At 44.7% G+C, this 12,436-nt stretch overlaps 1 protein-coding gene across 2 annotated transcripts; it reads right to left on the bottom strand.

Moving 5' to 3' along the window:
- Positions 1 to 1,296: 1,296 nt before the first annotated feature.
- Positions 1,297 to 7,858, bottom strand: MRPS22 (mitochondrial ribosomal protein S22). 2 transcript variants are annotated; one of them, XM_069973926.1, is made up of 8 exons: positions 7,734 to 7,858; positions 7,229 to 7,389; positions 5,200 to 5,364; positions 4,974 to 5,117; positions 4,808 to 4,891; positions 4,587 to 4,732; positions 2,586 to 2,688; positions 1,297 to 1,481 (listed from the first exon to the last, which is right to left on the bottom strand). In XM_069973926.1, exons 1-8 carry the CDS (start codon positions 7,810 to 7,812, stop codon positions 1,395 to 1,397), a joined length of 969 nt encoding a protein of 322 aa, XP_069830027.1. In that variant the 5' UTR covers positions 7,813 to 7,858; the 3' UTR covers positions 1,297 to 1,394. The 2 variants fall into 2 exon arrangements, with proteins under 2 accessions (XP_069830027.1, XP_069830028.1); XM_069973927.1 differs by having other exon boundaries at positions 7,674 to 7,747.
- Positions 7,859 to 12,436: the final 4,578 nt, after the last annotated feature.

Genomic DNA, 12,436 nt, shown 5'->3' with positions numbered 1-12,436 from the left:
TAGACCCCCCCCCAATTTATTGATAATGTCTGGCACATCTCCTATGTTCATGATCACAATACCCTTTAAAGGCAACCTGTAATCACCGTAATTTCTGCCTGAACCACAGGTGACTGAGTGGTCCCCGGTGGCTTCTCCCTGCTCCCCACCAGTGTTGACAAATTAGGTGTTGGGAGAGATCTATTAGTCTAGGCTGGGGGTGGGGTGCAGGGAGAAGCTGCTGGAGATTGTCCTGGTGACTTGTAGTTCAGGCAGGAATGAATGTGAGGAGTATATACATTGACTTCTGACACAGGTTGCTACAGCATTTTTCTGCTTTTGTCTGTGTTAGCCACAGCAGAGTGCAACCTGCACAGTGTGAACAGAGGTATTGGAGTACCTAACGGATCACAGTGGAAATCTTGTTGCACATTCCGTCACGATCAGTGGCTGCAGCAGAGCAGGAAGCCAGGAGCCTGTGCAGCAAGCGAGTGCAAGAACGGGTAATGTATGTGCAGGCGGGGTGTGGGTTAAGATGGCGGGTGATTTACATACTTGCAGCGGTCTGAAAGATCTGTATTCACATAGGAACTGACAGGACCTTGGATCGTTAAGAATCTCACTGCAAACCTCATAGTGAGATTTCCGCTGCGAACCATTGTGTGTGAAGCTGCCCTTAAACAGTGTAGTTGGATCCTTTATGCCCAGTTTTGTAGACTTCTAGTCCGAGAGGCGCCAGTGTTAGGAACCATCTCTTTAAGGTCACTTTAACGTGGTGAGATAGCAAACAATTTGATCAGAGTGTACTAAGAACCTCATTTAAAAAAAAAATCTTTAGAAAAAGTTTTTATTTTGTGTATGCAGGCTGCTGAGAATTTTACCCTTTAATTATTGTGCTGCCTTTAAAATAGTATTTGTGGCATATGCACAAATTTACAAATTTGTAATTGATAAAGGCCCCACCTTCATGGAGTGCAGGAAGCCCCCAATCTGCTTGGTGAAGCAACCTTGCTTGCTGTTTCCCATAGAGGTTAGTAGGAAAGCTATGCACAGATGCTTCACCATTTATTCTCTGACACCTATTCTACCCATAGATATAAATCCCTGTCAGACATTTATGGCATATACTGTACTTTTGGATTTTATGCAGTAAAAAAAACAACATACATCTAGATTATTGCTCTGCAGATTTCTTTTTCTACCACAATCATACAACCTTCTTGTATGTTATGTAGCAGGGTATACTGCACATTATCATTTCTGCAACATGCATTCAAACATCTTCTTACTGTGAATGTAATAATGATCTCTTAGAACTTTGTGTTTTTATAGATATTTATGTAGAAACAAATGACATGAATATTATTAATATACAGATACAGGACAAGATACATAGAAGTGTTTCAGCTGTGATGTCAGGAGGATGCAGCTGCCGACTCTGGATAGACTTGTAGAGCTAGTTCCAGATAACCTGGCTTCTGAGACTCCATTTTTACAAAAAGCTGAAAAAATACAATGTAAAATTACAAAATGATACTTAATGGAACGGAGCATGTGACTAATGGTGCGTTTACACAGATTTATCTGACAGATTTTTGAAGCCAATGCCAGGAACAGACTATAAACAGAACAGGTCATAAAGACTGAGATTTCTCCTCTTTTCACATCCATTCCTGGCTTTAGCTTCAAAAATCTGTCAGAATAATCTCTCTGTGTAAACACACCATGTGACTGCAGCCATTTCACATTTCTTCTTTACTGACATATTGAAATAAATGTATAGGGTTTTTGTGTATACATCAATCTCTGTTGACTGACAGTCGTAAAGGGTGACATGGCCCCCACTGGTGCCACCAACAATCATGTTGGGAACTGCAGGGCTGTCTAAGCTCCGATCCAGAGTAGAAACTGATACAGAGCAGGGTCCCCAAGCAATCACTGATTGCTGTGGAGAGGCTGCTGAACATAGCAAGGCTATGTTCCCACAATGTCTTTTTTACGTGAAAACCCTCCTCCTTTTGATAATGATGACCTTGATCATTAATAACATCCATTATTATCAAAAGACATTGTGACAACACAGCCCAATAGTGACGGACTTCTAATAAAAGATTTACAGTACACAGGGGGAAGGGACACTGTCCTGCATTAATAGTGCTGTTCGGCAGCGCTAGATCGGAGCAGAAAACCGAAAACTGTCCGGCTTAGACAGCCCTGCGTTTCCCTGCATGAATGTTGGTGGTGGCAGAGTAATATAACTTTATTAAAGCAAAAAAAAAAAAATATATATAATTATTTTTATATATATATATATATATATATTTAAATCTTTACTCCCCGGGGTACCCCTTTAAGGGCACAGTTAAATATAAAAGAAAAATAAATGATTACAACCCCCATTATCTTTGTCAGTCCTCGGCTGCAATGCACTCTGTAAATAAGGTGAACATGACTCTGGTTTCTTTGAGTATGTGCAGGGATCCCAGGTTTGTAAGCCATATGCCTCTGCAGCACCATTCATGTGGCCTATTTAGGTAGTCAGTGACTACTGTAGACGTACTGTATGACTGAGTACAGTAGAGAGGTAAGCAAGTACTATGGAATACCTTAATAAGGTCTCTGCCATCAGCCCCCTGGGACTCCTTGGCACACGCTGTGTCTGGATGCACCATGTGATACAGGCGCACCAAGCTTACTGCATCTTCTAATCTGAAAAATAAATAACAAAAATCTAAGTTTTAAGGTTCTCTTTTTTTTTTTTTTTTTTTTTGTCTTTTATTTCCTATTAAAGAGTACCTGTCGCTACAGCTGCTGCTGGATCATCGGGGAAATCAACTCTAAACCCAGAAACAAAGGCGCATATGACCAATGACCAATTCTGATCCTACGAATACCCAAACTTCCAGGTGCAGAGTCTATTTCACTACTGATCCGGAGCGGCCACAGTGACAGGCACTGCCTACAGTAAGTAAGCTGAAATACCACAAACAACCTAAGGACAGGGATAGGTGTTTTCTTCCAGTGACAGCACTATCATTTTCTAATCTTGTATAACCCCTTTCAGATCTCTGATGTACATCTTTTTGGAGTACACCCGTCTCATGATGGCTATAGCAGAGTTATAGTAGGTTGTACGTCTTTATGAAGAGATTTGTTTAAGGGTACAAACACACTGTATACGCAGCGTATTTACTGCTGCGATACGCAGCAGATTAGATCTAAATAACTGAACACAGCATCAAATCTGCTGCGGATCTGCTGCGTATACGGTGTGTGTTTGTACCCTTAGGGTTGCTTCTCTCGGTGAGTCTGATGTGTCCAGCAGTAAGATCCAGAGTTTGTGTGGGATGGAGAGGGGAATTCTTGGGTCACTTACCTAATAAAGCAAAAAGTTTATTAATGAAACTTCCAGAAATATCAACCCTATTGCACACTTTTGTGTTATCAGCAAACAGACAAACCTTACCTACCAAACCTTCTCCTATGTCACTAACCTTACTTACCTACCAAACCTTCTCCTATGTCACTAACCTTACCTACCAAACCGTCTCCTATGTCACTATCTTTACCTACCAAACCTTCTCCTATATCACTATCCTTACCTACCAAACCTTCTCCTATGTCACTATCCTTACCTACCAAACCTTCTCCTATGTCACTATCCTTACCTACCAAACCATCTCCTATGTCACTATCCTTACCTACCAAACCTTCTCCTATGTCACTAACCTTACTTACCTACCAAACCTTCTCCTATGTCACTAACCTTACTTACCTACCAAACCTTCTCCTATGTCACTAACCTTACTTACCTACCAAACCTTCTCCTATGTCACTAACCTTACTTACCTACCAAACCTTCTCCTATGTCACTATCCTTACCTACCAAACCATCTCCTATGTCACTATCCTTACCTACCAAACCTTCTCCTGTGTCACTATCCTTACCTACCAAACCTTCTCCTGTGTCACTATCCTTACCTATTAAACCTTCTCCTATCTTACTTACCAACATATTAAAAAGAATAGGACCCAGAACAGACCCTTGTGGCCACCACCTGTACCCAGTAGAGATGATCGAACAGCGCTGATGTTCAGGTTCGCAATGATTAGCCAGTGATGGGAGAGTCAGAGAAGCAGCAAGATGGACTAGCTGAGCAACAGGGTTAAGGGTGGATTGGAGAAGAGCAAGACTGTTCGATGGGAGGTCACATGTCACAGTAGTTCAGGCTGGAGATGATGAGGGCCGGATATGTTTTCTGCCCCATTCATCTAAGAAGGGTTTTAAAGTGAATGTACCATTACAGAAGGCATTTTTTTTTTTACATTATCCAGCCGACACAGGGATCTACTGGAATCAACAGGACCGTGTCACCAAGGGGAGGTGATATCGTTGCACTGGGCGCACCTCCAGTGTATAAAGCCAGGCCAGTGCGTAAGAACAAAATGGCACTGAGCGTGGGAACTGGGGGTTTTGAAAAAAAGAAGACCATGCCAATGGGACCCCCGCGCTGGCTGGGTAATGTAAAAAAAAAAAAATGGTATATTCGCTTTAAGAAATGTCTGTGCGGCATTTGCACTGTGTAATAACTCCCATAGACACTTACAAGTCTCTCTGCAGCATGTCTACAAGCAGCCCATCGATCTTCTTCTGAGAACACAGGTGCCACACCATACCCCCAAAGTGTCGAGTGGATCGCAGCAAGTCATACTTTCCTTGTCTGTCAAGGTCCTCGAAAGTTTGGTTTCTGATCTGCATTGCAGAAAGAAGACGTCAGTAAGATGGTGGAGACAGCATTACCCAAAGGCTATTGACCCGAGACCCTACCCTGATGTAGTCCGCAGCATCAGACTCAAACTGGACCAAGCAGCGGTTCAGGAGCTCCTCGTGTCGGTCTTCCTGAAACAACCGCTACAGAGACAAAAGAAAGAAAAGTTACTGGCTACCTGTAACACCCGGGGAGATCCATGAACTGACATCCAGACATCTTTACCTTCATGTTTTCCGCTTTGAAAACCGGTGGTGGGACCATTTTGCGACCTTGACGTGGGAAATATACTTGGATCATTCGGTCTCTCTCGTCCCATGTGGCTTTCCTTAGGACACCATTTGGCTCCCTGACTACAATAAACCTTTCCTAGAAATAACAGAAAATACAACGTTCAGTACTACAAGTGGCTGACATAGTGTTCACCACTTCAGCTAAAGAGTATACTCACTCGGTGTGGGGTGCTGTATGTTATGTCGGTGAACACAAATTTAGCGGTATCTGTGCCATCCAGGATCTCATCCACAGCCAGTGTCTCATTTATTGTTTCTCTTTCACCGGGCATAGGGGGCATCTCCAGGTGCTGCTGAGCGGCCACCACTGCTTTCTGGAGGGACTGTGGGGAAACATTACACTGTGTTATCTCAGGAATACAGATCTTCATACAGTACATACCAGTATCACGTGCCAGTCCTGGGATAAATGCAGACTTTATCTCATAATAAGGTCCCAAAGACCTCATCATAGCTGCAGTCACTACATTACATGCCTACTACTACAATGGAGGCTGCCAGTCTGTTGTTTTTTTTGCAATGGATAAAAAAAGGCTGCACATATGGATCCTAGCTGATTGCACTGTACTAAAAGGGGTTATCTGGGCAAAATGGTCTGATAAGGATAGCCCATATGTCATACTATTCAGCCCTCTGCCCTCAAGTGCCATTCACTTTATCTATCAACTGTAAATTTGCTAGCTGGGCAGTAAAGTGTAAGAGGCCTTTATAGTAAAGTAAAGTGCACTGACAGAGCGAGGAGCCATTGAATCCCTGGCCTGCTAGTTACTCTAGTGGCCGCAGGTGGCATCCTGCCTCCAGTCACAAGGGCAGGATGCCTATATAGGTGTATTATCTACAGGGGAAAAGACGTAGCACAGAGGATGATTACCTACAGAGAAGGATTACTCCTTAACAACACAGGGCGACCCCACTCTGAACCGCCGCAATCCTGGGCGCTATCTGCAGCCCGGGACCGTTCCGAACGCCGTGCCCACTAATTAGCTTTTTAAATGCAGCTGTCAAAGTTGACAGCTGCATTTAAAAAGCTGTTTCTCTGGTCCCCGGTAGTCTAGTGTGTGTGTGTGGGGGGGTTCGTCCCCTTGTGATGCGATCACTGAGGAGTGATCCCCGCATCTTCACCTGGCTAGAGTCTGCGCTGCAGAAGCCGAGAGCAACAGAACACTGATCTCATTGATCTACCGTATGCAGTATAACTAGTTATGCATAGATCTCAACGAGAGATCAGTGTAGTTATGCTAGAAGTCCCTCAGGGGGGCTTCTAGCACGTGTGTAGAAAAAAATAATGTTATTAATAAAAAAAAATCCCCTCCCCTAATGAAAGTTTGAATACCCCCCCTTTCTCATTTTATAAATAAAAATAAACAAACAAGCATGTTTGGTATCGCCGAGTGTGTAAGTGCCCAAACTATTAATTTAATTCCTGACCTCGCATGGGAAATGGCGTAAGCGCAAAAAAATTCCAAAGTGCAAAATTGTGCATTTTTGGTTGCATCAAATCCAGAGGCGGGACTCCGCTACGGCCGCTGAATGGCTCAGCTGCCCCGAGACGTCACGTCTTATGCCGCAGCTCAAACCAGGAAGCGGCTGCGGAACGGGGGTACAGGGTGTCGCGGTCTGGGACCCGGCGCTGGAATCGGGGAGGTAAGTCACCTGCGCCATTTATAACCACCCCCTCCCTTTGGTAAAAAATAACCCCGGAACGGAGTATCACTTTAAGCACAAGGAAAACGAAAGTGCAAAAATATAAATTGGGTCTGTCTTTAAGGGGTTAATTAAGAATCATGCATAATCTTAATGGAGATTTTATTTTTCTCCCATATTGCCCAGCACTCCCCACACATGGTGACCAATTGCCAGCATGGTCTTGCTGGTGAAACTGTTGCATTGGGGGCAATATTATACAGCCATCGGCCATGGCAGGTGGTAGTTGTGGTCTCATTTGCATGCCAACCTGCAGCCACACAGGAGACCTCATTCAAATGCCTCCATATAGACTGAACCGGTCAACTAGTATGTATGGTGTCTTATTGATTCCACCCTGTCAGGTGATCTTGGGGTAGATAAGACATTTGCAGCAGTAACCTGCCCCCCACTCTTTGAGCACACACAGATGCTCTGCCAGTATATGAGGGGTGACAGCCGTCCCTTCCAGCATGTGTGGGCCATAGTGCCGCCATACTGTACCTCTTCATACTGCTGCTGGGTCATCAGCTTGTAGGTGGGCGGCTTGGATTCCTGTTTGATGGGCTGGAACACTTTCCCCAGGTTCAGACCGGTCATCTTCTTCAGGATGCCCTGCACCTCTGGGTCTGTAAAGCAGGCAGGCGTGGAGGAAGAGCTAGGAGCTGGTGAAACACAGAAAGGTGGGTGAATATAGGATGTCCATCACTGGCGGCTGCAGATGCATCACACAACAAGCCCTACAGCAGTTTCCTTCAACTTGTGGGGGTTCAGCTGGGGCAAAACTACAACTCCCAGCCGAGGGCTGTCTGGGCATGCTGGGAGTTGTAGTTTTGCAACAGCAGTTAGGGAAGACTGCTGTAAAGTATGACAGCACAGACCTATATGACACCATATCATGTGCACAGGACAGACTAAACCTGCGCTACCCCATCATGATGGCACATACCCGAGCCTGGCACCACTACCAGGAGTATACACCACCATCATCGCCGTCCCCTCAGCTCACCTCCTGCACACAGGCTCCGGTGACCGGTCACCCTCTGCGGAGTAATCCTCCGTCCGAGCCATGCTATGCGCGCCGCCATGTCTGCTCTGACACATCCGCCCGCAGCGCTCTGCCGCAAGGAACTTCGGGAACGGTAGTCCGCAGGAGAAAAAAATGTCCGTGCGCATGCGCAGTTGAATACAAAGATGTTTATAGGAGTTCCAACTAGTTAGTCCCGTCGTTTGTATTTCTAGTAGATATCAATGTGATTTGGACGCTGATTGGGTGTTACTACTATTAAGATTGGTGTTCAAGGGAAATCACGGCTCACAGTCTCCGTTGGCTCCCCAATACGTTTAAACACGCCCACAGTCATAGTTCTGACAGCCACTCGGTGATACTGCTCAGTTATTTCTTCTCATTGCAGTAACCAGGGGTTGTTAGATGGGGTTTAGGTGGGCAAGATGGTGGCGTACTAACAAAGCACTTGTCCCCATGGCGAGGAGTGGTAGATGCCCACACCTGGATGTACTGACACACTGACTTCTTAAAGGGGTTATCCAGCGCTACAAAAACATGGCCACTTTTCCCCCTCTCTTGTCTCCAATTCAGGTGTGGTTTGCAATTAAGCTCCATTTACTTCAATGGAACTGAGTTTGAAACCCCACCCAATCTGGAGACAAGAGTAGGGGGAAACGTGGCCATGTTTTTGTAGTACTGGATAACCCCTTTAAAGGGGTTTTCCAGCGAAAATATTTTTCTTTAAAATCAACTGCCATCAGAATATTGTATAGATTTGTAATTTACTTCTATTAAAAAAAATCTTAAGTCTTCCCATACTTATCAGCTACTGTATGTCCTGCAGGAAATGCTGTTTTATTTTCAGTCTGACACAGTGCTCTCTGCTGACATCTCTGGCTGAGACAGGAACTGTCCAGAGCAGGAGAGGTTTTCTAAGGGGATTTATAGAAAACCGAGACACAGTTCCTGTCTCGGCCAGAGAGGTCAGCAGAGAGCACTGTGTCAGACTGAAAATAAAACAGCATTTCCTGCAGGACATACAGTAGCTGATAAGTATGGGAAGACTTAAGATTTTTTTACACTGTGACCTTTGAAGAGGTCATTCCACAGGAGCTGCTATTGTCTATAAGCCCAAAACAAATGCAAGAACGCACATCCAGAAAATATATAAAACCAATGCAATCACAAATTAAAAACACAGCTGTATAAGAACATATTTAGGAGTGGACTCCAATGTTTATTATGCACATGTGTAAAGTTTTCTCTCGAGTCCACATGGTGGGATATGGTCTGAGTGTATTCTGTTTTTTCCCCACTAGGTGTCACTACTGTATTTTGCTACGACCTATTCTGTGCACAGCTGAAGAAAGTATTGGGTTTAGACTCGTTCACCACTTGGCCTTAATATGAAATTTCGTTTTTATTTATTAAATATTCCATGATGGTTTCTAGTTGGAACGTTCTCTATCATATGTAATATACTTTTCTTCATAATGTGTTTACTTTATTTTGGTGTTAAATTATATCCAGCACAGTTCCTTACTATAAACCTTTGGAATGCATTCACATGCTGCATTTTTAGTCCTTAGTTCATTATGCGTTTTTTCTGTCCATGTAATTAATCAATCTCTGGTTTTATGTGTGCCACTCCACGTCCATGCTCTCACAGGTGTTCGGCATAGAGCATTGCCCTTTCCTGTTTCGTTTCTTGTTCCCTCCCCCTTTTTGAAATGTCTGTATAAATAGAAGTGTTTTTCATTGTATTTTATGCCATGATTAAGGAAGCTCTTTCCGAAACGCGTTGGCGTTCATGATATTTTCATGTACAGATTTTAACATGCTACAATAAAGAAATGATTTTATGATTTGGAGCCGGACAGCATCTACTTGTATTTGATTGGGTTAACTGTTTTTTGACATATGTTATTCTTATGTCCAGTCACAGGTGCAGGTTGTGTTCCCTTCTTTTTTGACCTATCCTATCCCTTCTCTCTTACACACAAGCCCCACCAATCACTAGAAGGTGTAGTTCACAACTAGAAAAGGAAGTTTAGTTCCTGGTGGGAGGAGTTCAGTCCTAGTCAGTTCCAAGGGAGGGCAAGACAACAAGACAGAGTTTCTGCTGCAGTGAAGCCAGGGCCTGGCTCCGGCCAGGACCCTTGCCAAGGACCAAGAGACTAAACTTATTTTCTGAAGAAGAGCAGCCTCTACTAGCATGCAGTGCTAGACCCGCTCAGGAGGAAAAGGACGTCCTCTGAGGATCATCTTGTCCACCCAGGGATACTAGCCGCACAGTACAGGGCAGTGACCTGGATACAGTAAGGCACTGACCCCAGTGGATCAAATCTGCAGTTAGCCTACATATTCCACTGCGTAACGCATGGCTATCCTTGAAAGTTTCGGGTGTCTGCTTAACCCAGCGCTGGCACCTGGGGCCTCGTACTACCTCACAGGACAGGCACCCTAAACACTGTAGGGCATTAGGCGGTCAGTAACCGTGAGTACGAGTATCTTCTCTTCTTCCTTCTACTCTCAGCTTTGCTATCCCGGCAGAGTACACTGCTACATTTAACAGGGCCATCAAGACGCTCCACTACTCCATTCTCTTCTGGTTCACAGATTAACACCTCTTCGTTCTCCTGCCTGCACCTGCTGTTGTAGAAGCAAAGCCTATTTTTTGTGTATTGCACTCAGAACGGACATTATTCAGGTTAAGTCATTGGACTCATTGGTCTAATCTTTTGCACCAAAACACCAGCGTATACTTGGGCTATCTAAACCTGCGGGAACGATGTCCATCCGACCAGGGGTGGGTAACAACGCCACCCCAGGAGTTGTTGTCTGGATCAATAGTAGCCATTTTAGAGGCCGATTAAAAGTGATGGTTTTGCGCTCATTTACTGGGCCTTTTACACGGCCCGATAATCGTTTAACAAGGGCTGCAGGGACATTATTACTGATGTCCGTGCAGCCCTTGTTTAAACGTTATACATTACCTTTCCAGGTTGCAGGGCTCCTCTTCCTCCGTGCTTCTCCCCGGGTCCGCGCACTCCAGCTTCAGAGTGGTCTGTTTCAGCTGACAGGCCGCTCAGCCAATCACTGGCCGCAGCGGTCCCGGCCAGTGATTGGCTGAGCAGCCTGTCAGCTGAGACAGGCCACTCTGAAGCTGGAGCACGTGGGACCTGGGGAGAAGCACAGAGGAAGAGGAGCCCTGCAGCATGGATAGGTAATGTATATGATCAGTCGCCGGCCACGCACCGCTAGTACACATACCGGTGCGCAGTCGGCGCCCGACAGTTATAGGTCAGAACCTATAGCAACGATCAGCTGATGACAATGATCATCAGCTGATCGTTGTTTTTATTACACAGAACGATAATCGGCGGAATCGGGCCAATTCGGCCGATTATCGTTCCGTGTAATAGTACCCTAAGGCTGGGTTCACACACAGTATTTCGGTCACTATAATTTTGGTCCTTATTTTGGAGCCCATTTTGGTCAGTATTTCTAGGCAAAACCAGAGGTGGAACAAAAAAGATTGGTCTTGTTCTATAGAAATAATTGAAACATTCAAGTGGAGTTGTGAAAAAACAAACAAACAACTGTACACATTTATATTTATATACTTTAAAGAATTTATTCAAATGTTCATTAACACAATAATAGTGGAAGGAAGGAATTAATCATTACTAAAATACATTGCAGGATATGAGAATCTGTCAACTGAGGAACATTGTACAAACTATGAACAGTGTTGTACTTGGACTGTACGATCAGGAGATTAGATCCTTGGCATTTTACCAAGTATCTTGGCCTCATGTAGTGTCCCAGTACAGTCCCACGACATCTTATATACCACCTGTCTAAAGGTAACTAAGCCAGAGTAGGGATGTCTGTAGTACACCAGAAATGTGTAGACGATCTTCCTGAGTGCTGTTTGTTGCACATGTCATGTCGGTGGTTTTATGCTGAATAAAGACTGGATTACAAAGGTTCCCAAGATTACTGGATTCATTCATTTCATTTCTAAGTCTAAGGGTAGCTTTACACGTACATGATCCGCAGCGGATTTCACGCTGCGAGTTTGCGGATCCATGTAGTGTGAAGGTCTATGGGGTTACATATCCGGAGCGGAATTTTCATTTCACTGCGGATATGTAAGCCAGCCCCTTTAACCCCCCTGCCATCTGCAGCTTCCGGCCCGGAGCACAGCAGCACTGATTGGCTGATGGGGACCGATGGGAGCCTCAAACACACCGGCGGGGTCGAGCAGATAATGTATGCTCCGGGCTGGGGGCTGCGGGGGGTTAAAGGGGCCGGGTCACATACTGGCATCGGAATGAAAACTCGCAGCGTGAAATCCTCTGTGGATCCGGTACGTGTGAAGCTACCCTAAAGGTAAGTCTTTTATGTTAAGGATGTCATATTTAGTGAAGCCATTACTATATAGCGCTGACCTTCTAAACACGTAGAGAGATTTATATTCTCTAAAGCTTATGTAAGTAAACACTAGTGCTACGTAACTAACTCCTCTTGTACCTCAGCCAATAAAGGTACTGACACGAGCCTTAATAGAAGAACACCTGCCCCCAGGATATATAAACTGGCTGCCATCTTTGAATAAAGGAGATCCACCTTACCATCAGTGTGTCAGGGTGTTTGATTCTCAGTGCGCACTATAAACTTTATAACTTGTAATTTGG

This window comes from Dendropsophus ebraccatus, chromosome 6 (genome assembly GCF_027789765.1).
Source record: "Dendropsophus ebraccatus isolate aDenEbr1 chromosome 6, aDenEbr1.pat, whole genome shotgun sequence".
In the NCBI taxonomy this organism is placed as follows: domain Eukaryota; kingdom Metazoa; phylum Chordata; class Amphibia; order Anura; family Hylidae; genus Dendropsophus; species Dendropsophus ebraccatus.
Note: the sequence above shows the minus strand (reverse complement) of the source record. Positions and strands in the feature narration are given on the sequence as shown.

What these genes read in the sequence shown, in the direction of transcription:
- MRPS22 (XM_069973926.1), bottom strand. Translation starts at nt 7,812, where the DNA reads ATGGCGGCGCGCATAGCATGGCTCGGACGGAGGATTACTCCGCAGAGG. An exon ending in CATACAGCACCCCACACCGA is followed by an intron (nt 5,118 to 5,199) that starts GTGAGTATACTC and finishes TGTTATTTCTAG; the next exon opens with GAAAGGTTTATTGTAGTCAG. An exon ending in GACATGCTGCAGAGAGACTT is followed by an intron (nt 2,689 to 4,586) that starts GTAAGTGTCTAT and finishes TTTATTTTTCAG; the next exon opens with ATTAGAAGATGCAGTAAGCT.